This window comes from Poecilia latipinna, unplaced genomic scaffold (assembly GCF_001443285.1).
Source record: "Poecilia latipinna isolate Pla-1442-1.1 unplaced genomic scaffold, P_latipinna-1.0 Scaffold429, whole genome shotgun sequence".
Lineage (NCBI taxonomy): Eukaryota > Metazoa > Chordata > Actinopteri > Cyprinodontiformes > Poeciliidae > Poecilia > Poecilia latipinna.
In genome coordinates, this window is record NW_015113045.1 from 71655 (window position 1) to 93132 (window position 21478).

The 21478-nt window shown below is 41.3% G+C and overlaps 1 protein-coding gene across 3 annotated transcripts in view; it reads right to left on the bottom strand.

The window, feature by feature from the left end:
• itpr2 (inositol 1,4,5-trisphosphate receptor, type 2) overlaps window positions 1-21478 on the bottom strand; it is a 62008-nt gene that overhangs the window by 30679 nt on the left and 9851 nt on the right. For all 3 annotated transcript variants that reach the window (XM_015038078.1, XM_015038077.1, XM_015038079.1), the window contains 28 exons: window positions 20716-20760; window positions 18948-19099; window positions 18117-18216; window positions 17867-18027; window positions 17642-17783; window positions 17362-17520; window positions 16065-16237; window positions 15771-15890; window positions 15355-15537; window positions 14044-14295; window positions 13817-13964; window positions 12137-12284; window positions 11514-11701; window positions 11279-11402; window positions 11137-11194; window positions 10877-11042; window positions 9293-9430; window positions 8789-8875; window positions 8579-8704; window positions 8355-8477; window positions 8062-8262; window positions 6074-6325; window positions 5824-5949; window positions 4709-4831; window positions 4321-4441; window positions 3311-3492; window positions 2952-3094; window positions 2191-2299 (listed from right to left, as the gene is read on the bottom strand). In XM_015038078.1, the coding sequence (XP_014893564.1) occupies window positions 2191-2299; window positions 2952-3094; window positions 3311-3492; window positions 4321-4441; window positions 4709-4831; window positions 5824-5949; window positions 6074-6325; window positions 8062-8262; window positions 8355-8477; window positions 8579-8704; window positions 8789-8875; window positions 9293-9430; window positions 10877-11042; window positions 11137-11194; window positions 11279-11402; window positions 11514-11701; window positions 12137-12284; window positions 13817-13964; window positions 14044-14295; window positions 15355-15537; window positions 15771-15890; window positions 16065-16237; window positions 17362-17520; window positions 17642-17783; window positions 17867-18027; window positions 18117-18216; window positions 18948-19099; window positions 20716-20760 (4050 nt within the window). The remainder of the gene's footprint in view (window positions 1-2190; window positions 2300-2951; window positions 3095-3310; window positions 3493-4320; window positions 4442-4708; window positions 4832-5823; window positions 5950-6073; window positions 6326-8061; window positions 8263-8354; window positions 8478-8578; window positions 8705-8788; window positions 8876-9292; window positions 9431-10876; window positions 11043-11136; window positions 11195-11278; window positions 11403-11513; window positions 11702-12136; window positions 12285-13816; window positions 13965-14043; window positions 14296-15354; window positions 15538-15770; window positions 15891-16064; window positions 16238-17361; window positions 17521-17641; window positions 17784-17866; window positions 18028-18116; window positions 18217-18947; window positions 19100-20715; window positions 20761-21478) is intronic.

A 21478-nucleotide genomic window follows, 5' to 3' on the forward strand; every position in this document is an offset into this window, starting at 1 on the left:
AAGAAGAATATTAATGTATTTATTCTACCTGCAACCGGTTAATGTGTTGATAGAGTGAAAATGTTAGAAGAGCCTAGATTTGGTGCATTTAATGAAAATTTAAAAAAACATTTTTTTTTTTAAATGTGCATTAACAATCACAGCCGATTAAGAAAAAAAAAAAAAAAAAACTTCCCAATTCACTAATCCGGCCAAATGACTGACGCAAATCTAAAGCATAGTGTAATCCTTTAAAGAAACCTGAATAAAGACTATTTTACTTAACCCAGTGCTGTGAAATTTCTCAGGTCCAGCATCAGCACACTTTATCAAACATTCTTTTAAACATTTTCTTCGAAATAAAATCTCCTGCACCCTGGATATCTTCAGGGCGAGTTGGAGCACAAACATTTACACAGCACCCCTTATCTGACGGCTCAAACAAGCACCGCGCCGGGCGACTGCCCGCGTTCCCCCTCATGTTGTCCACCCAGCCACGATCTGGGCAAACGCAGGTCAGGGTCTGGGTGGGACGACACGGCAGCCAGATAGAGAGAGTAAGCTGAACGCGAGGACAGAATGCGACTAACCGAGACTAAGCATCAAACGAGGAGGAGGGGGGAGAGAGAGAGCAAACAGAGGAGCGAGAGAGTGCGCAGAGAGGGAGAACGTGAGGCTCCACGTGATTCTGGCTCAGCCACTGCAGGCTGTTACGTAACCGCACCCCCTGCCCTGTCTCCTCATGGACTGAGCAGACTCTCTCCTATGCCTCACCCGGCAGACGCTGCCCGCTTTCCCCCCCCCTCCTCCCTCTCACATGGCTCCTCACATGGCTCCTCTCCTTTCTCTCTCTCACTCGCTTCTCCACCCACTCATTGTACCCCAGGGGAGCCACCAGCCTCAGCTGCCACTCTGTGTCTCTCCGCTTCTGTTTTTTTTTTTTTTTTTCTCGTCATCTGTCTGCCGCTCCCTCTCTCATTATTTCTATCAGCCGCCGTCCTCTCCCTCCTTCTCAGCCTCTCGTGCTGTGAAGCAGCAGCTCCACACTCAGGGCTGAAGGGAAACGACAAAGAGAGGCTACAAACGCACTCATGAACACCTACACAAAGTGACATTTCACAGATTGTTACTGCACCGTCTGGCGTCTAGGATGAGCCGCGCCGCTTTTAAAAAGCGACTCCCTTTTCCATCTTGAATCCTTCTGATCTTTTTTGTTTGTTTTTTACACAACTGCTAAGCCTGCTTTGGGGGGGAAAACTTCACTGAGAGCACAAACCGAGAAAGGAAAGTCAATACTGGCAGGAACGCATTCTTTTGTCATCTAATTCAATAATCCCAGTTTTTAAGACAATAATCTGACTTGCGAATTAAAAACTCCAGTGTCTCTCAGGGTTCTCATACAGTGTTAATGACCTCAGTTCATACTTTTCAAGCCTAGATGAGCAGCTTTCACTTCATATTTATTAAAGTTGATTAAAGTTTACTATTAATTTACTGCAGATATCCTTAAAGTCTTTAGTTTTAAGTACAAAACCTTCAAGTAAGGAGAGACAAATGCATGGATGGGCAGATAGATGGATAAAGGAATGGATGGATGTACAGACAGAATGAAAACCTAAGACCGATGGATGAATAAATAGACATTCATAGCTGCATTTTAATATATAAGCCAGATGAGAAAATTACTTGAATTCTACACTTTTCCAAAACGCAGAGTTATTACACAAGCCTTCAATAGTCACCAGAGTGCACAGAAGCATGCCCATGCACTTCTTTAAACCCTGTTTACCAACTCTCGCCGCTCACTCCTCAGGCCAACGGGAGGTTCAGCAGGACACGGGGTCCCGTCCTCCCTCCTCTCGCTGCAGTATTGATTTGTTTGTTCAGTGCTTGCCCCCCCACCTTGTCCTCCTCCCATCGCTTCCCCCTTTTCCTTCTTCTCCTTCTCAGTGTGAGCGTGTCCTCAAGTGCCTCCCTGGCTTATGTAACGCGGGTAAACCCGCAGCATACTGATGAGGAGAATCGAGGCTCCGGGCCGAAACAACCGGGGGAGAAAACAAGGACTCCGTTGCACTACCGACTGCGTTATTGGCACATAAAGACACGCCTATGGCTAAATTTTAAGAACTTAACGTAATTAATGCATTTTGAAAGGATGGAAGAACAAACTGCAAAAAAAAAAGACCAAGACCAAGCAAGTGAAGCACTTACAGATTCCTGAAAACTTTCCTTCTTCTCCATCATCTCTCTGATGGTCTCCAGGATCTTTATGCACAGCTTTTCCTCTTGTTCCATAAGCTGCTTGGTGTGTTTGATTAGTCTGGCAAAGAGAGATCAGGGAAATGTTTTGTTTAGAATTGATTCCTACAAGTGCAGCAGAAATCCCGTAAGACAAACCAATTCCTGATCACCACAGATGGCATGTTTTAAAGAGCAGCAGAAGAAAAGTGGCATTTGTGATCGTTTTATAGCATGTTAAGAGAATCCTCATGTAATAATGCAAAAACAGTTTGTGCATTTACATTTTCACTTAAAAAAAACAATTGAAATTCAGCACAAAGTAGGGTTTAATAGTGGAGCAGTAGGGAAAGATACAAGGTTTTTAATATTTCTTACACATAAATATTGAAAGGTGACACTTCCAACAACATTACATCATCAACAAGCATTACTGCGGTTAGATCTCCATCACAGGCCAAATGTCTATCGTTTCTACCGTGTACTGTGCATATCACACATTACCATTGGGTATCAGAGTAAAAGGGGATCAATACAAATCCAGGTCAGACTTTTCAGGCTTTCATTTAGATTTTCACAGTTATACACCCCATTATGTGAAATCTCACCTCTGCAAGCAACTGAACCAGTCTTTCAAAAAAGTTTGTGTATTTTTTTTATTTATTTTTTTTTTCAGCAAGGTGAGGTGTATTATTTTTGGACAGTTTTATTTATTATTTTGGACAGCTACTTACTTAGACATAAAGGCTCCGCTCTCGCAGCGTGACCGAGCAGCCTCTGGAAACAGCAGCTCAGGACTTTGCAGAACATCCACCAGAACAGAAAATTCAGCTTGAACCCTCGGACAGAACTGATCCTCCAAGTACGACACAACCCCCTTAAAAAAAAAAAGAGGCAGAGACATAGAAAGATGCAGCTGGACTGAGCCGGCGAACATGTCCAAAGTCTTTATACGAGTCAAACATCTAATCAACTCTCAAAACTTGATGAACATGTTAGAAAATTGAAAACTGAGGGCTAAAGCTTAGCAACCTCAATAGATGATCTCATACTCCAATGTGTTAAGACTTCTAGTCCAAATAAGCCACCACACCTGTAGTTTCTCAATGATGTTCTTGTAGTCGGGGCTACCCAGAGGCTCTTTGCGAGGTCGTGAACGGGCAGAGGTCCTCCAGTCTTTTGCTGCTCGCTGCACCGCATTGGTGTGGACATTAAGGGACAGAGCGTTGACCTGACTGTCCAGATCGACCGGGATGGGTATGGAGCGGGCCTTAGCTGAGGACAGAGCAAAACGGAGATAAACGAGATAAAGATAAAGAGACACACATGGTCATTTTTCACCTGAAGTTTACTCACAGACCGTGGGCAAGAAGGTGACGTTAATTTGGGGCCATTTTATGATACGTATGAGTTTTTTTTGTTTGTTTGTTTTCAGAGCTGAATGATAGCGCAACAAATGATAAAAACTGGGTTCTCAGGTTTAAATTCACTGTGAATTTTCTCAATCCGCACAGAGTCGACAAGTGAACCATGTAGACTGCCCATCAGCTCATGAGACACCTGGTGTTTCCAGAACCAGAACTAAACGAAGTGATGCAGCACTTGGCGTCTATGCTTCTCGGTGGTGGAACGAACTCACTGAAAACGTAAGATGTGCAAAAACCACTGGTTCCTATAAATTATGCCTTTTGTTTACACCACTTCATCGATGACACTGAAAATTGGATTTAAATTGAAAATTAAGCTTTAAATGTAAATTTGAATTTGCATTTTAACATTAGTCTATGCTTTTCCAATGGCTCCATTGGACATACTGAGGTCTCTTTTTAAGCAAAACTTAACTCCTAATGTGGTCATCAATATCATCAGGATCACTTAATTGCTTGAAGTCTGACCCCTCCCCCAAACCACCAATTGAGGAGGCTCAGACATCTGATCAAGATGCCCAAAGTCCGGCTCCCTTTGGACGTTTTCCAGGCGTTTCCAGACCCCAGGGAAGACCCAGAACTTGCTGGAGGAGCAAGTTCTGGAAAGGCCAGGAGGCGGACAGATGCTGATGGACACTTAAGTGTATTTGTCAACTTTTTCTCCATCAAGACTCACCGACATCAGCCAGTGCCTTGATACAGGTCTCAATGCTGCTCTTCTGAGCTGAATTAATCCCCTTAAGGTTGTAGATTCTGAAAGCTGACTGGAGCAGCTTGATGAAAGTAGACTGGTTATTCTGCAAAAAACAAAAGAACACAAGATGCTATTCATTTACAAAGTGCAGACAAATCTGTATAAAAGAATATCAGGAACACACCAACATTGGCATTGACAGGACTAATCTGTACAGACTGTATGAAACAACTGCAGTAAGTGCTCCAAATTCAAAATCTCTGCTAGGAATATCCCAGGTGAACGTGCAGGGACAAAAGAAGCCTGTGGCTGAAATACTGCTACCATGGAGGAGCAAAAAGCTGCGGCATGTTTGACATGAACAGAGTACCTGCAGCATGGAGTAGTTCACAGAGAACGGCGACTCAAAGAAACTCCTGATGATGGCCATCACCGTCTCCGTCACGTACTTGTCCAGAGGATCTGGGCGGTTACGTTCCGTAGTGTTGCACATCTTTAACACAAAAGCAAAAAGATATGAACCAGTCTGATCTTCACCTTCCAGACATGTTTCACTTCTCGGAAAGTCCTGTGCAGAAGCATTCTCATCATTTGATCTTGCACATAATTTTGCAATGGAAGAAAAAGAATTGTGGTAAACTGCAAGCAGGACATTTAATGACTTTCTTTCGTCTATGGTTTCCATCTTGCCACTGTGCAATAATGGCCAGGGTTTGGGGTACAACTAATAGTTGTCCTGTCAACAAATTCCTCATCATGAGCTATGGATCTTTGCAATTTCTCCACAGTTACTCTGGGTTTTTTGGCTGCTTCTCTGATTAATGCCATTTACATTTTATGATGGAAATTAAGAGAGCTCTGCAAGATGTTCAGAACTTAGGAGACTGGTTTTAGAAACTAATCCTAGTTTAAACTTTATTCAACTTTATTCTATTATGGATTTGCATAATTAGATGATTACACAATATGTTACTAATGGATCATTAGTGCACTGTTACTGTAAACAATATGGATATTGCAAGACAACTGTCCCATGCTAGCCACTTCTTGAAGCACCAGGCATTCAGATGTTAAACAGACGCAACATTTTCAATAAAACTTTTGCTACTGAGATGGAAATATAGAGTCGTTGCTTTTTCTCAAGCCAGAAAGACGTTATTGCTGTGTATGTATCTTTAAGTCATATTGTTATCTCAAAATTTGGAAATATTATTGTATAGCACATGTTTTCTTAATAATTGTTTAGGCCTACTTAAAGGCTAAACTTTTAAATTTTCATGTGCAAAAACAAAAAACATCTATTATTTTCCCTTCTGCTTCAATAATAAGCATAGCATTACAACGCTTGTGGTTGTAATGCTAAAAAAACAAGTTTATAGAACAGGCACTGTACGTCAGCAGAAGAAACATTGACAAATGTAGAAATGTTTACTGCCTCATTAGGAAAAAATAAATAGCGTGACCTTTCTGTGTGAGTTTTCTTACAGTGGCCATGTCGACCAGGAAGTTTTCAAATAGCCTCCAGATGTGAGAAGACGTGTAGATTTCCTTCATTTCCACTTCAGTGTCCACATAGCAGTGATTCACAAAATTCACATATGAAGTTTTAACCTTTGGAGAACACAGAATTAAGACGTTTCCAGATAAAAAAATAAAAAAATAAAAAAATAAAGAGACCAAAATGTTTCAAAGCTTAATCTACAAAGAAAAGAAAATCACAATAATGAACCTTTACCTCTGGCACACAGTTCACATCAGTGACCACTTTAACAATGTCATCCAGCGGCAACAGCGAGTTGCACTTCAGCTCAGTGTAGACGTTCTTCCCCTCGGTGCAGGCGGCCAGCAGGTCCACGAGCGTGTTGTGGTACGCAAGGGACCCGTTCTCGTCTGCACGCTCCTGCTCAGAGGCCATCATCTGCAGCAGCACCGAGAACGACGAGCGGTCGTTGTAGAAGACCAGCACGTCCTCACCTGCAGTCACCAACTGGTTGAACAAACAGAAAAAGAGCAAGAAGCAAGACGCAGAGCTTTACATTTCATATTTACAAACTTTCCAACTATAGGTCCACCTATATCAATTCAAAACAGTTTGAAAAGCTTGAAGTTTACAATGAATTATGTAGTGGTGCAGCTGTCAATATCTGGTCTGGGTGAAATATTGGATGGACAAACTGGTGCTACAACTAGGACAGCATCTCACTGGCTGAAGAGCTCAACAACTTTTTTTAAGAAAAACTGGTGTTAATACACATCAGCCTAAGCCTTCCTTCCTCCTTTGACCTGCACTAACATGCATGCAGGTCCAACAGATATAAGGAAGATTGCATTTTCGTCACTTTTCAAACATCTGCAAGCCATCTGGAATCAGAAACGGTTATTTCAGGATGTTGTTTGTGGATTTCAGCTCTGATTTCAATACTATCCTCCCTGAAAACCAAATAAAAAAAAAAATAAAATAAACAATGCTGGCCCTGGGGTTACCCTCACCCACCTCCAGATGGCAGACAGGTCAACCACAATCTGCCAGGATCCATTCCCATTTCTCCTCCACATCTTTATTAGTGTCTCACAGGGCTGAGTGCTGAGCCCCCTCCACTGCTCATACGCAACTGTATTCCAGCATTTTCAGAAAATTATATTATAAAGTTTGCTATGGCTGTGGTGGGACTGATTTGGTAAGAAGATGAGACTGCCTACAGAAACAAAGTGCACAGTCTGACTGAGTGGCGTTCGCTAAACAATCTCTTACTAACCGCCACAAAAATGAAAGTTACAAAGTTATACATAAATTCAGGACACAGTACGAACCTGTAACCTCTCTTATCTCAATCTCTACAGTGAAGAGAGTAGAGTAATTCCTGGGAATTTGCAATAAAACCTACAGAGACTTCAACAGCACCTGCACTTCCTGAGAATCCTCAAAAAAAAAAAAAAACAACCCAGTGATGATCTGCTGCTGGTGTCTTTTTCAGAGCTACCATGGAGAACATTTTATCAAACTGAATCACTATTTAGTAAGCCAACACTGCTGCGGGGGTGGGGGACCACAAAAAAACACTGGATGTTCTCTCCCCTCCATTAAAGACATCGCTAGCAGACATTCTCTCTCTAGAGCCAACAACATCTTAAAGGACTATTCCCACCTGTCTTACCGTCTGTTTGAACTGTTACCCTCTGGCAGATATTGCAGATCTATAACTTCACAGTTCAATAACAGTTTCTAACTCACTGCAGTGAGACTCCATATGCGACAGCGGCATTATATAGTTATGATGTAATATGACTGTAAACGTTTGCTGCCTCATTCATGTCAAAATAATTTGAATTTTCTGTCTGATTTCTTCTTGTTTTTGTTGTTGCGGCTCATCTTACTTGGTTCCTGATCAATTGGTGTATGCCTGGTACATAGTAGTGTGTGTGTGTGTGTGCGTGTGATGTAGCTTTTACTGATAGATTCTCATAGGAGAAGTACTCTTAATTCTATTGCATTATTTCCATGTCCATATTTGCATCTCCACAGATTTCTCATGGAGACAACAAGGACATTGTCATGGTTTGTATTTCCAGACTTCACTCCCTGTTGCACGCTTATTCTGAAAATATCTTGATCAAATTTAACACCTTTTAAAAAAGCGTGGGAGCCTCGCAACATTCTGCATGCATAAATACTGGCTCCAAATCACCTTGCGAGCATGCGACATGCCGCATTTAAATTCCTACCTCAGTCATGACTTTGTCCTGACATTTCTTCATGTACTTCCCGTCACACTTCACGATCGTCTGCAAAAACTTGAGGTACTGAACGTGACGTCCGTGGGTCTCGATGCAGTGGACGAAATGGTGGACGACGCGGTCGCTGATCTCATTGCACAGCTGATTGTTGTTCATGAAGATGTGACGCATCGTCTCGGCTTCCAGTAGCTAGCAAAAAGCAGACTTATTGCAGACGGCTTTAAGAAGAAGTGATTTCAAACTGTTTATACTTAGTGCAGCAAAAAGTGAAGTGAACAAACCCCAGGAGTGAGGAAGAGATTCAGGTGTTTGTGCAGCAGAACTTGATTTTCCGGATTTCCCTTGCAAAAGTTTTGCAAAAAGCTGTGAGCCAGCTTCATGATCTCATTCATCTTCTCGTCATTCTGAAAGAAGCCAAACAAATAAAGTTAAAGACATTTGGAGGGTCAAACAGAAACACCGAGAATAACTGCGCGTTGACGGAGACGCTGATGTCGGTCCTCGCCTTTTCGTAGGGGATCTGCAGCAGCTCCAGCACCACAGTGTGGGCTCCCATGTTCTTCAGCAGCCTCTGCAGCTGCAAACGGTTCTTTTTGCTCACGCAACACAGCCGACTGAAGCGCTCCAGGATCTAATGACGGGAGACGGAAATCTTTTCCAGAAAAATACCGAAAACTGGGCAGTCAGGATGGCAAAACGAAGACACGAAACTCACACATTTCAGTACTTCGTAGTTGTTTTCTTGGTTACTGTCCATCTGAGGTTTGTTTTCCCCATCTTGCACCGGACTCAGAACAGCATCCTGGAGGAGGAAGGCGGACACTGTGAGCTTGATCATTTTCCAACTAAGCCAAAATGAATAAGACAATATAGTCGCATACTGTCTGTAGCCAACTGTTAGAAAATAGTATGGAAAAATAACAAAAACTAGACTGTAAAAAAAATACTTAAAAACTTAGCATAGTGTGAATGCTTTCTAAATATTTGTAATTAATCATAATTATGATATTATGATTAAATAATTGAGACGGTAACTATGTTTCTGTCTCAATCTTTGAATTATTTGATAATTCATTTTATTCATAATTGTAAAGGACATAACAGCTTTTATTTCCTGCTAAATTAAATCAGAATTTGAAAACTGTCGTTTGCATTTGACGTGGTGATTTTTGGACAGCAGGTAAGCATCTATCCGGTGGGGCTCTTCACTCTGCCTCACCCCCAACTCGTCATTGACGTAGATTCCACTTTTCTCCACCCACAGCTCCGACTTCTCTACAGTGAGACGCAGCCTGTCCAGGTCTTCCTTGATCTGTGTGTAGTTTAGTACGTCCTGCTCTGAAACGAGGAGCTGAACCTGAAATTACAGGAGAAAAAAAAAAAAAGGAAAATCAGAGACAAAATGTTTATATGCATCCCTATTGAAGTACCATCATGGTTGAAACAAAACCAGTTTTCATTCGAGATGAGAAGAAGTCCCTTCACAAATCCAACAATTAAACGTATACGGGTCGGCATAGAAACCATGATTGGACTGAACAATGAAAAAAGGCAGACGGAAACAGGTGGGGGATTATAAGGATCAGGTGCAGCTTGCAAAAGCTATGCAGGTGTTTTATCTGCGTTTCATTGATGAGTGGAATTTTATAAACATGCATAATTATATTTTTAGAGCATGGAGCAATTGCTTCATCTGCTCTGGTCTTGGCATCATCGTTCAGTCGGGTCTGTATTCCACCAATGTCGCATCAGGAAAAGTCCAGGGCCCGACAGGATCACAGCAGAATCCTTAAAGCCTGTGCCGAACAACTGTGATATTTTACAGAACCGATTAACCCGTCTTTTATTCAGCAGAAGGTTCCCAAGCTCTGTAGAGAATCTATAATTGTACCCATGGCAAAAAAAAAAAAAAAACGCTTAATCTCCAAAAGGGCCCAATTATCTTGAACTGATGGTTTTGCCTTCTATTGCTATGAAAAGCTTTGAGTACATGGCCAGCTTGACCTATTGCAGTTTTCTTACCAGGCTCACAGAGGAGCAGGGGGCACAACCGTCACTGTTTAATTGTCTGCTCAAACATCTTGAGGGCCCAGTATTTACATCAGTTTTTACTATAATTCAATCCCACAGTTTGGTGACGGACACCTGAGGCGTGCGTCTTCTCCTCTTTTTGTGTATTTTAAACACAAATGCGTCTGAAAACAACCTCATCCTCAAGTACGTAAATGTTGATTAATGTTGTTGATTACTTGATGAAGCTGTGTGATAAACATTACCTGAAGTTAAACATCAGCAAAACCAAAGACTTGGTCACAGAAGACGGGAAAACTCACCAACTTGCTGTAATCAATGGATCTCTAGAGCTGACTGTGTACAGCTACAAGTACCTGGGAACTAATGCAGGCACTTCTCTCTAGTTTAACCAATAAACTGCAGCAGTTTACAAGAAAAAAAAAAATTTAAAATTGTTTGTTGAGTCTGTTTTAACCTTTGGTTTTACAGCTTTCTTTGACAACTTGCTCTTGAAAAATAAGAACCGTCTGTTCAATCTAGTTAAAAAGGTCAAGAAAAATAACTGGCATTCAACGGCACACCCTGTTTGACACATTTTGCCAATTGTTGCAACAGTTTTATTCCCTGTCGATTATTATTAAGTGAAGTAATTGTGCTGACATGTGTGGATTATGCCTCGACTGTTTTTGACTGATGCTGTGCACCAAATTCAGTATCAAACTGAAGAATAATCACTCTGTAAACAGCATAATAGTACAAGTTGGGAATGTCACACGCTGAGAAGTTGTACCTGTTTAAAGGCCTGCAGCATCTCAGCTCTCTGACTGAAGTGTTTGAAGATGAGCTGCAGCGATCCGGAGACCAGAGGCGGATAATCTTGCATGATGAGATGAATGAGGACCCTCAAAAATGTGCGGCCACCTTCATCATCAAGCTCCAACACACTTAATGCAGAGCTACAGAACACAAAAGTAGACTTGCATGACTGTTTGACAGCGTATGGGGAAAAAAAGATTTTAGAAAATAACATCAGAATGTAGCTTTGCCAACCTTCCTACAAACATGCTCTCTGCTTTCGCTGCAATCTCATCCATGTTGGGCTCAGAAGCTAACAGATGGTTAAAATATGGCAAGCGTTAACATCCAATATTATAAACCTTTGGGGATGTGAACAATAAGAGACAAATCTCACATGTAATCGGAGGGTAGTCAGCCATTGAGGAACAGCTCTCAGGCATTGTACTTTCTCCAAACTCCTTCTTGTAAATGGACAGTAGGTAGGTGATCCTGTAGTCCAACCTCACACTTAGGATGAACTTAAATGAGCACAAAATGTAAATAAGGATTAATAAAGCATGCAAATTGAAATGGGCAAAAGAAAAAAAAAAACTGAGATGGATAATAAAATAATCAGCAGAAGTTCATACTTGCAAGATCTCAATGATCTTCAGCTTGGTGTCCATCACCACGACGTCCTCGTTGTCCGGGAGGAACTGTCCTATAGTGTAGCGCAGGGAAGGTGGCATGTCGGGCAAACTGTGCGGCACGCCTCGACTCATTACCATCTGAGTCATCAATTCTCCAACGCCGTGGATTGTGCGCAGAACATTGTTTCCTAAAAGGGAGAGATGTTTTTTTTGTTGTTTTCTTTTTGTTTAGTCCGTTTGTGTGAGGAACATCAACATTTAATTGATTACAGTTGGTGAAACAATACAAAAAAAAAAGTTTGTGACATACAAAGTAAAACAGAAAACGTCTAATTCTTGACACCTTATACAGATAAACAAAAACAACTCGGCAACATTATCTCAGCCTTTCAAATTTGTTGTACTATATTCTTTGGTCTCAATTCATAACTGTTATTACAAAAGTCACAATAAAACATTTAAGCGATGATTTCAATCTTAATTCGTTTATAAACTGCTCTGGTTTTGCATACACTGATCTGTTATATCTAAATTTATCAAATAAAACCAGACAATAAGCTTTTACCTATACCTATATTTAGGCACAAAAATGATCCTAACAGTTGAGGTTTCAGTCCACTGACCAGCCTCTGGAGTCTTCCCAAGCTTGCTGAGCAAGCTGAAAGGTTGCTGAACAATGTCCAGGATGGCCAGCAGGATGCGTGTGAGGCGCAGCAGCTCACTGAAGTTGTAGAAACCAAAGTACACCAAGTGTCGAGCCAGATTGACCACCTAACAGAGGGGACACAATCATAATCAGGATGGTGAAAGAAAGCCATAGCAATGTTCGCACTTCATGTATTCAAGAACTACACTGACTTTTTCACAAAAATAGCTGAAACAATAACATACATTTGAGGAATTTAATACAATCCAACAAAAATGCAAATAATTAGTTTATTATTGCAGCTAACTATGAGTTAAACGTACAGCTGTCATTTTGGATTTGGGGCTTGAGGAAAAACTACGTCCTCATCACTCAAACAGGTTGGATGTGTGTGAAAGATTTCATAAATTGCAACCAATGAGAAAATAAATTGTAACTGCAGGCTTCTCAAGGTGCAAAACATGTGGCACCCCTGTTGGATTTTGAGAATAAGATTGTTGAAAAAGCTTTCCTTCTCGTTTGAGTTTTGGGAATCTTTGCTTATTTTGTCAAACTGAACCAAATTAACGAGCATGCCAGGAAATAAAAATACCGTTAATCTTTTCCTGTCTTTATAGGAAAAGTTGAAATCCTTTTGGGTACAATTTTTAATTCTACCTGCTATGATGGAGCAAGAAAATACCTGCATTTACTTAAACTGTACTTGCTGAATAAAATGCAGGGTTGAATTTTAAAGTGAGTCATTTGTAGTTGTTCTTTCAAGACAACTCAGAGAAAAGCAAGAAGGATTAAAACGAGCAATTTTTGTTAGTTTCACTGAGCCGTATTTTGACAGGATTGATAGATTAAAACATATTTAGCTTCAGTACAAATCTTAATGATCAGCTGAATGTTACATGTAGATCAGTGGTTCCCAAACTTTTTCTTCTGCGCCCCCCCAGTGGTTTCCAAACATTTTCTGCGCCCCCCCCCTATGGATTACAAATGGCTGTCTGGTTGAAACGACGTGTGTGATGGGGGGGGGGAGGCATTGACTTTTTGGGGGGCAAAATGAATGTACGTAGCTGAAAATAGACACCAACATTGGTAGCCTACAAGGTACTTGTTAAGCTAAAGGTTCTGTATTGATATTAGCTAGTCATCTTTTAGCTAACATTACCTGCATCCAACAGCTTTACTCAACTCAGTCGGTTAGTTTGGGAGAAAAACTGTGAAAAGTTCTTTGCGTTTTGCTGGTTTGCTGCCGTGATTCTAACACAAACCTACGTAGCTCCGCACAGTAGCAGGAGGTCTCCTTCACAGGTGTAAACCCAGCGCGAGCGTCGTAGCGCTCATGTTGCGTTTAAAGGCGGCTCGGAAAAACAGGTTACAACATGTTAACGGATTAAACAGTTTTAACTGCTGATAAAAGTGACAGAGGACACAAATATGGGAAGTGTGGAAGCCTCTACTGTATCAAATCGACATAGGAATAACAGAGAGTTGGCCATTCTAAGGTAAAAACCCAGCGCATAGTGTTCATGTTTTGTTTTTGTTTTTTTCATCCAGACGGCTTCCCGCGCCCCCCCTGCAATGACACAGCGCCCCCCCTAGGGGGGCGCGCCTCACAGTTTGGGAACCTCTGACGTAGACTAACAGGTCTAGAAAGTACATTTACCTCTAGTGTGAGTTCATTCTTTTCTTTGTCCCCAAACGGGTAACGCTGGTTGAACACATCTTTAAGATAATCATCAACAAATTCCATGGTGCTTTTAAATTTCTTCTTCATCTCCTCCCTCGAGTCGACTGTTGACTCATACTTGAACCTGTGCAACAAATAAATCAAACAGGTGAGAATTCGCCTAAAAAAAAATAAGACGAGTCGGCCAAAGTGCAGATGCTCACTCTTTGATGGAGATCTTGGAAGGGATTTCCGTCCAGAGACGGGCGTAGCGCACCGGAACCACAGCCTCCTGTGGTTCGCAGTCCACATGCATGTGCAGCATCAGGCGACAGAAGGACGCTCTGAGGTTGTAGGGCAGGCAGTCGTCAAACATGCAGCGCAGGATCAGATCCACAGGTAGTTTGTCGTTGATCTGGTTGATGGCCAAATACTGGCGATCCAGGCACATTTTGGCAAACAAGTTCAGCTGACACCTGCAGAGGACGAGAGGAGAGACGGGGGAAACATTTTAACGTTCAAGTGTTGATTTCAGTGTCAGTGCAGGATTTAGTCGGTGGCTGCTCTTACACTCTTTTGGGATCAAATTTAAATACATCTATATTTATTAAAGTTGATATGTTTAAACTTTTGTGCCCTGTTGCACCTTGTGCTGCTGTTGTGGAAGCGCCAACACGCTAAGTGTTTAGCGTGGAAGCAAATCAAATCTTGCTAATATTGTGATGAACCCCTTTTGAACTCTGCATGACTCAAAGTGTGGGCTTTGCGTCTTACACTGCAGTGACACAAACATGATCAGAAACGTTACTCAGGTAGCCTGTGGGGTTCAATCAATGCTCAGTTGTTTCCAAAGGACCGCTGGTTCAATTCCCAGTGCGCTATCCCTGTCGTTTTTGTCCCTGGGTAAGAGACTTCCCTTGTATTGCCTGCTGGCGTTGGTCAGAGGAACCTGCAGCCTCGCTTCTGTCAGCCTGACCCAGGTCAGCTGCTGCTACAATCCAGTAGCGTGTGAATGTACGCGTTTGGTTTCAATTGGTCATGTAGGGCATTAAACGTTTAAATTGATTAATTTAAAGCTTCCATGGCGTTTAGGAAAAAAAGTCTGACCCTCTGCAGCAGCTGAAAATTTAGACTAATCAAAACAGGTAAAGTATTTCCAATCTGTTATAATCCAACTTTGGCGATACCTGTCCACACAACTGTTAGCACCCTCTGTAAACCTTTAAGATGATTATGAGAGAAAATCCCAGGAGTGCAGGAGTTTCTGGAATATTCAGACCAACCATTCTGACACAGACAACCTTTACAATCTCAACGTCACTTGCACCTCTTTTCTTCCCCATTCTGGGGCTCAATTTGAACGTCGGAAAGTTTACATCACATTCTCTAAGATGCTTAAATGGATTTAGCTGTCACCATGTGACCGGCTTATTTAATATTCGGTTTAACAACCAACTGATCGGCTGGAAATGTGAATGTGCCCCCTCAGGATATGCCTCACTTTTTTTTGAGAGTCACTGAATTACACCCATTACCTGTAGTAGGTAAGGAGGTCTGCATCGATTTTATGGTTGTTCTTAGCATCCTGGGCCAGGTGGCGGATGGATTTGCCATGAGGCTCTTTGTGGATGTCGATCCAGTAGAGCCAAACCTCCTCTTCGTCCCCATCATCTGGGGACAAGGAGGAGTCCATGGAGTTTTCTGAGTTTGAGATTAGCCTAGTGGAGAGTGGGAGTAGAAGGAAAGCACATGTAAAATGAAGCACTGGACAAACGTAGCAGTACTTATATAGGACTGCTGCAGGAGAAAATCTTCATTTCAAAGCAGACGTAGCACTGCAAGAAAGTTCACACAGACTGAGGAGACTGTGCGCATGTTTAAATATGTTCAAAAATGTAATATGTGAAATAAGGCAAGATAGTTAAAACAGGCATCTGAGGGTTCGACTCACTTGGTCTGAATAAGGATGTCTGCGTTGGCGGGATTTATCATAAATTTTATGATAAGTTCCTGCGTGACGGGGATGGCCGTCTTGTTGGACGCACAGAGATCAGACAGATAATCCAGGAACCTGACGGAGTAGATCAAAGAATGGATAATATTAACCAGAATAACAGATACGGACCAACTAGATGACAGGAAGTTAACCAAGACACAATATGCATCGTCTAGGCGCTACTAAACCAAATTTCTGAATCTTGTTGAAACTGGACCACTTGCTTTGTGAGAGGTGTCCGTGTCTCACCTCGGCTCTCGATTTCGCCGTAGCAGGCTGACAAAGGTCTCGATCTCTCTGGCTGTGATGTGTTTTTCCAACAACTTGCGGTTGTTGTGCAGCAGCGCAGTGATTGTGTCCTCAGCCAGGATCTCATACCCCATCTGAGACTGCATGATGGGAAACTTTGTGGCTATATATTCCTGCGAGGTAGAAGAAATTACACATTAAGAATCAATTCTTATGTATGGTACATCATTTTATAGGTGCAAAAAAGCAATGCAGCTCGACTAAAAACCACTTCAGCCACCTTAATTTATAAAAGAGTTTGAGAAATGTGAAGGTAACAGTGGGAGGTTGTTCTCATCATGATGAAAAGTTCATTAAATGGCTACTTCTGCAAATAACTGATTAATAATGCACCTTGTAAAATGTCAGGAATGACGCCAAGAACGACTGAAAAAATTTATAGGCCACGTGGATTTGAACATTTATCACATTGCAATGCATTTCTCTGGGATTTGACATGATAAACCAAAACAAATTAGTAAATACAGCATTTATGCTTTTCCATGTTGCATAGCAAACAAATAAAATCAGAAAAATGTGGCAAAGATATGTATTCTGCCCCATGATCTCTATCCAATCTGACTAAGCAAAAAGTAACATTTTGCTGCTTAAAATTTCAGTTTAAGCAGGAAAGCTGATAGAGTTACATGCTAAAAGGCCACCTCACAACAGAGCATAATGTTGCAATGTGACACACAGGAGAGAAGTTAAATATGTATGTAAATACATGCACCGTTTTGGCACTATTTTAACAGTTTAAAGAGAGAAAGATGAAGATTTTGAACAATGATGAGCAAAGGTTGTAGCATTTAAAATGTAAATGCAAAAATGAGAAGAATAATGAATATTACAATTTTCAATAGCGGCATTAAAGTCAAATGTACTCCTGCCTTACTGCTCAGTACATATTGAATGTTATGCGACTGAAAATTTAAAGGACAAACAGAAAGGGGGGGGGAGGTAAATTTCTTTTACCCGTCCAGTGATAAAGCGGCTCTAAATGCCATGAGGAACACACTCCTCTACAGCTAGGTATATAATTTCACAACAAAAACACAAACAAACTAAATACAGATTTAAACTAAACTAAAACAACTTAAAAAAAAAAAAAAAACCTACTGCTGCATAGTGTATGTTGGGTAGTAAAAAGCTTGCTTTCTGCATACTTATTTTCTACAGTAACACACTTCATTTTTCAACCATCTCATATAATTACACGAGTTCGTACTACAACCATATACCAAGGCTCATTTTATACCTGATTCTTACGATAGTCCTGCTGCGAGTGTCGCAGCACTCTGTAGCAGAGTCTAAACATGTATTTGAAGGGAGAGTAGCGCTGATCTCCCAGTTCCTCCAACCTCAACATTGGACCGTCGCCATTGTCTTTGAACGGAGCCGTCAGAATGCCAAAAATCTGCCGGAAAAAAACATCAAGGACAAAATTTATTCTCATTTTAACATCTTGAGGCCCAAATGTAATAATTTACTAATACATTTACACACAAAACTCATTCAACCAGTGCATTTGTGCTGACCTGGGAAAGGATGTTCTGCTCCCTCATGAGTTTTTGCCTCTCGCGGTTGGGCGTGGAGGTGACCACAGAGAGAACATCCTGCCCGTTGTTTGGCACCACGCACACAAAGAAAATCAGGTCCTCCAGAAGCGTCGTCACAAACCTGAAGGAAAAGTCCAGCTTAAAGTTCAAAATGAACCAGCACCTCCGGTTGTAAGCCGCATCATTTCATTTCGCTGTCTGTACCTCCTCTCGTTCTGAGTAATGTTGGCAAACTTAAGCTTCCTCACAGTGGACTCCAGGACCTGGTTGGCATCGTTTGCAAAGTCCAAATCTCTGACCTCAGATAAAGGAACGGATACAATGGCAAACGCCTCTTTGTCCTCCTTCGTGGAACAGGTACCAATCTACCAAAAAAAAAAACAAAAAAAAACATGTAAAATACTCTATATTTGACTCGTATGTAGGTCTGTGTGTGCAGCAGTATTATGCAAACCTTGAGCATAACCGGACGCTCCTCCTCTGTATCTATGGCGATATTTGTACTCGTCACCCAGGTGTTTGTGCACAGGTGCCGAAGTCTCACATAGGAGTTTCTGGTGAAAGTTTAACACAGATCTGATGTCACTATGCATTAAAAACCGCACATCTGAACAAATAAACAGGATTTTTATGCTTTGTCCTTCTGAAAACTCCAAACTGTTAGAGACACAAGCAATTAAGAAAGAAGATAGTTTGTTATATAAATTATGAAATGTGATGCTACGGTTGGGTTTGGACGAAAACATTCAAGCTTTGACTTATTGTTGAAGATAAAAGTTGCAAATATATTAAATACCAAAAAAAAAGACCACTCTTTTTTTTCCTCCACAATTCAAAGGATATGCGAAGGAGTAGGAGAACTTTTTAAAAATGTGCATAATGTGCTTGTGTATTGAATATAAATGACAAAACAGGATATATTCATTATATTAGTGCAGTATAGAAAAACAGATCTATAACAGCAGAAGTGTTTTTAAAACGTAGTTTTAAAAAAACAGTGCAAATTATCAAATTAATTTCCAGACTTTTCAATATTCCACTGGAGCCTTAAAGTGAAATGGGTCAAATTTCATTTTTAAAACAGTTAGAATTAAAAACAGGATCTTGGATTCAATCAATTATGACAAACTTAGATAACTGCATAATTCAGCAGTTTCAGGACTGAAACACCTGGAAATGATGAGTCAGCCCACAACATTAACACCTGCAGACGTGCATCACTCCAGGTCACTTGTCTGTGAAAATGAACAGGCTACAGAGTGTGGATAACTGGTGAGAGACTGACCTGGGCACCAGGCAGTCCGCCCGCTGCAGGGTGGTGGCATCCAGCTCAAACAGAGATGCAATGTCGTTCCCATGGGGAACAGAAACCAGAGTGAAGGCAATCCTCTCTGAGGCTTGGTTCTTCCTCTTGGAGAAGCCGGCGTCCGTCTCATTCTGCATTAAACGCAAAAGGTTGAAATGATCACTATTTATCATCTCATGATACCAAACTGCAATTCACAGAGCTCATTTTAGGACAACAGCTGGGATATTAATGACTTGTTTTAACTGTACAACATTTAAGGCATTAAAGGTGGATTCTGCTGGTTTGACGTTACTCTCCGCCTTAGGCAGAGGATTTTGGACATCTTGTTGTGACGGTAGGATTGGTCAGACATTCCTACTTTATATAAGGACAGAGAAATCTGCTTTCTCCTCCCCAGGCAAAGTAGCACTTTTGCCTACTGGGTTGTTTTTCAAGTGCTTGATAAATAAAGGTGGAATGGGATGGAATAATCAGAAGATGAACAGATGGATGGATTCAGATAGTAAATATCAATGACAGTAATTCAAATGTTTTCCAGAACTATTAAGATTTTTAAAAAAGCTGACCAAAAATCCTCCACATTAAACTCTTCTACCTCTGCAAATTAGACTAAAGCAGAAAACAGATTCAGAGGTAAAGGTAAACAATGCTCCAGTGTTTTTATGATTGTATAGTCAGAAACGCGTATGACTCTAAAAACCTTCAAGGACACCGGTTTTATTTAATTTACTCATCAAAAATTTAGTCCGCCTTAAAAAAAAACAACAACTGAGTAATAAATTTGTTTAAAGCCGAGCACAGATTCCCTCCTCGTCAACCTGGCTTCCCTCTCCAGGTTTAAATTTTGACAAATCAGCTCAAATGTTGACAAATACCGATAATTACCGCTGACTGACTGAAAACAGATGGACACGAGCCATAGTACAGTTGGCTGAATCCCACACTAATGATGCATCGAATCACACAGTCGAGCAGACACACAGCCACGACTTTCCTGGGCGGCTTCAGATGCAGCAGACGACGGTAAGGGTTAACTTCTCCCACTGTTCTCTGCATGTCAATGGGAAGCTCCCCAGAGCTGGCTCCACGCCTCGGCTTCTCTGTCCTCCCACCCCCTCCCTCTGCTGGTGACTCACCCAACCAGTTTAGCACAAGCGAGTGAAGCAGAGCAGACAGCACGTCTGCCTTCTCCCCCCCCCAACCCCCCCACTCCCATCCTCTCTGCTTGCTGGGCACCCCCACAACCCAGACGTTATGTAAGAAGCCCCCTGTGAGTTTGAAATCCAGCATGTGCATAAGAAAGTGTGCGAGGGCTGAGGGTTTGTGTTTGTGTGCGTTTTTACCTCGGCAGAATACAAATGTGGCAAGCCGCTACGAGCCGAGAGAAATGTCTGGATGCAGATCCAGAGTTCGGCAGAGTTTGTTTCTGAGTGCGTGTGCGCATGTTTGTGTGTGTGTGCAGAAATCTGCAGGGTGAGCCGAGTGAGAACTTAACAAGTGATATTGCATAATAACAGGAGACGGAGAGCCGCCTTGACTTCTGAAGCTGCTGTGGTAATTGTTACCAGAACTGGAAATCTAATAATTACATCAGCGTTCAGCTTCAGACACACTGGGAAATTAGGGACAGTTAATATCAACAATCATAAAAATGTGCATATAAGGGTGGATTATCTACAAGTGATTCATAATAAGATGCCTGTAAGGTCACATGCTTTGAAACCTGTTTATGTTAGCGACTCACCTCTCCTTGGGATTCTGCCGTACCGTTTTTGAATTCAGGGTTCATCTACAGAGAAATTAAGCAATCAGAGTCAGATAGTTCTGGCAACAACCTTACTGTCATAAAAAAAAAACAGCACCTAGGAACAGATGATATCAGAGAAAACAATGGGAATACTGCCACCTACAGCATGTAACCCAACATCTTTTAACTAAGTCAAGTGTATATCCTTGCAACAAAAGGAATTTAAAATATCAAAAAGTTCATTTATTGCAGTTATTCAGTTAAAAGGTGAAGTTTCTGCAAAACAGGTTTATTAAACACAAAAGGATCATTTTGATGATTATGGCTTACAGCTTAAGAAAACCCAAACTTTAATTTCTCACAAAATTAGAGTATAAAGACATTTTGCGAGAGTTAATGCAGTGATGCTGCACGCCACGCTGTAGCATGGCGTGTAGGAAATCAGCCTGTGGTTTGTTGATGTCTCTCATCTTGATGATGGATTACAGAGTTTTTATAGGTTTCAAGTCAGGGGATTTTTTTTTTTCAAAATCACCAGTGATAATCTGCTGGAACTGTAAGCAAAATATGCATACATCCAAAAAGAAAACAGTAGATCACCAAGCAACAGCTCAAGCCATACTCATCAAAAATAACAGAAGTAAATGCTTGAACTATAATCACTGATCAATAAATCTGTAACAGGAGTTTCACTTTTTAAATAGAACCTCTTATGTAAATAAACCTTTTTTTGTAAAAAATACCCTGCTTTTTGTAATTT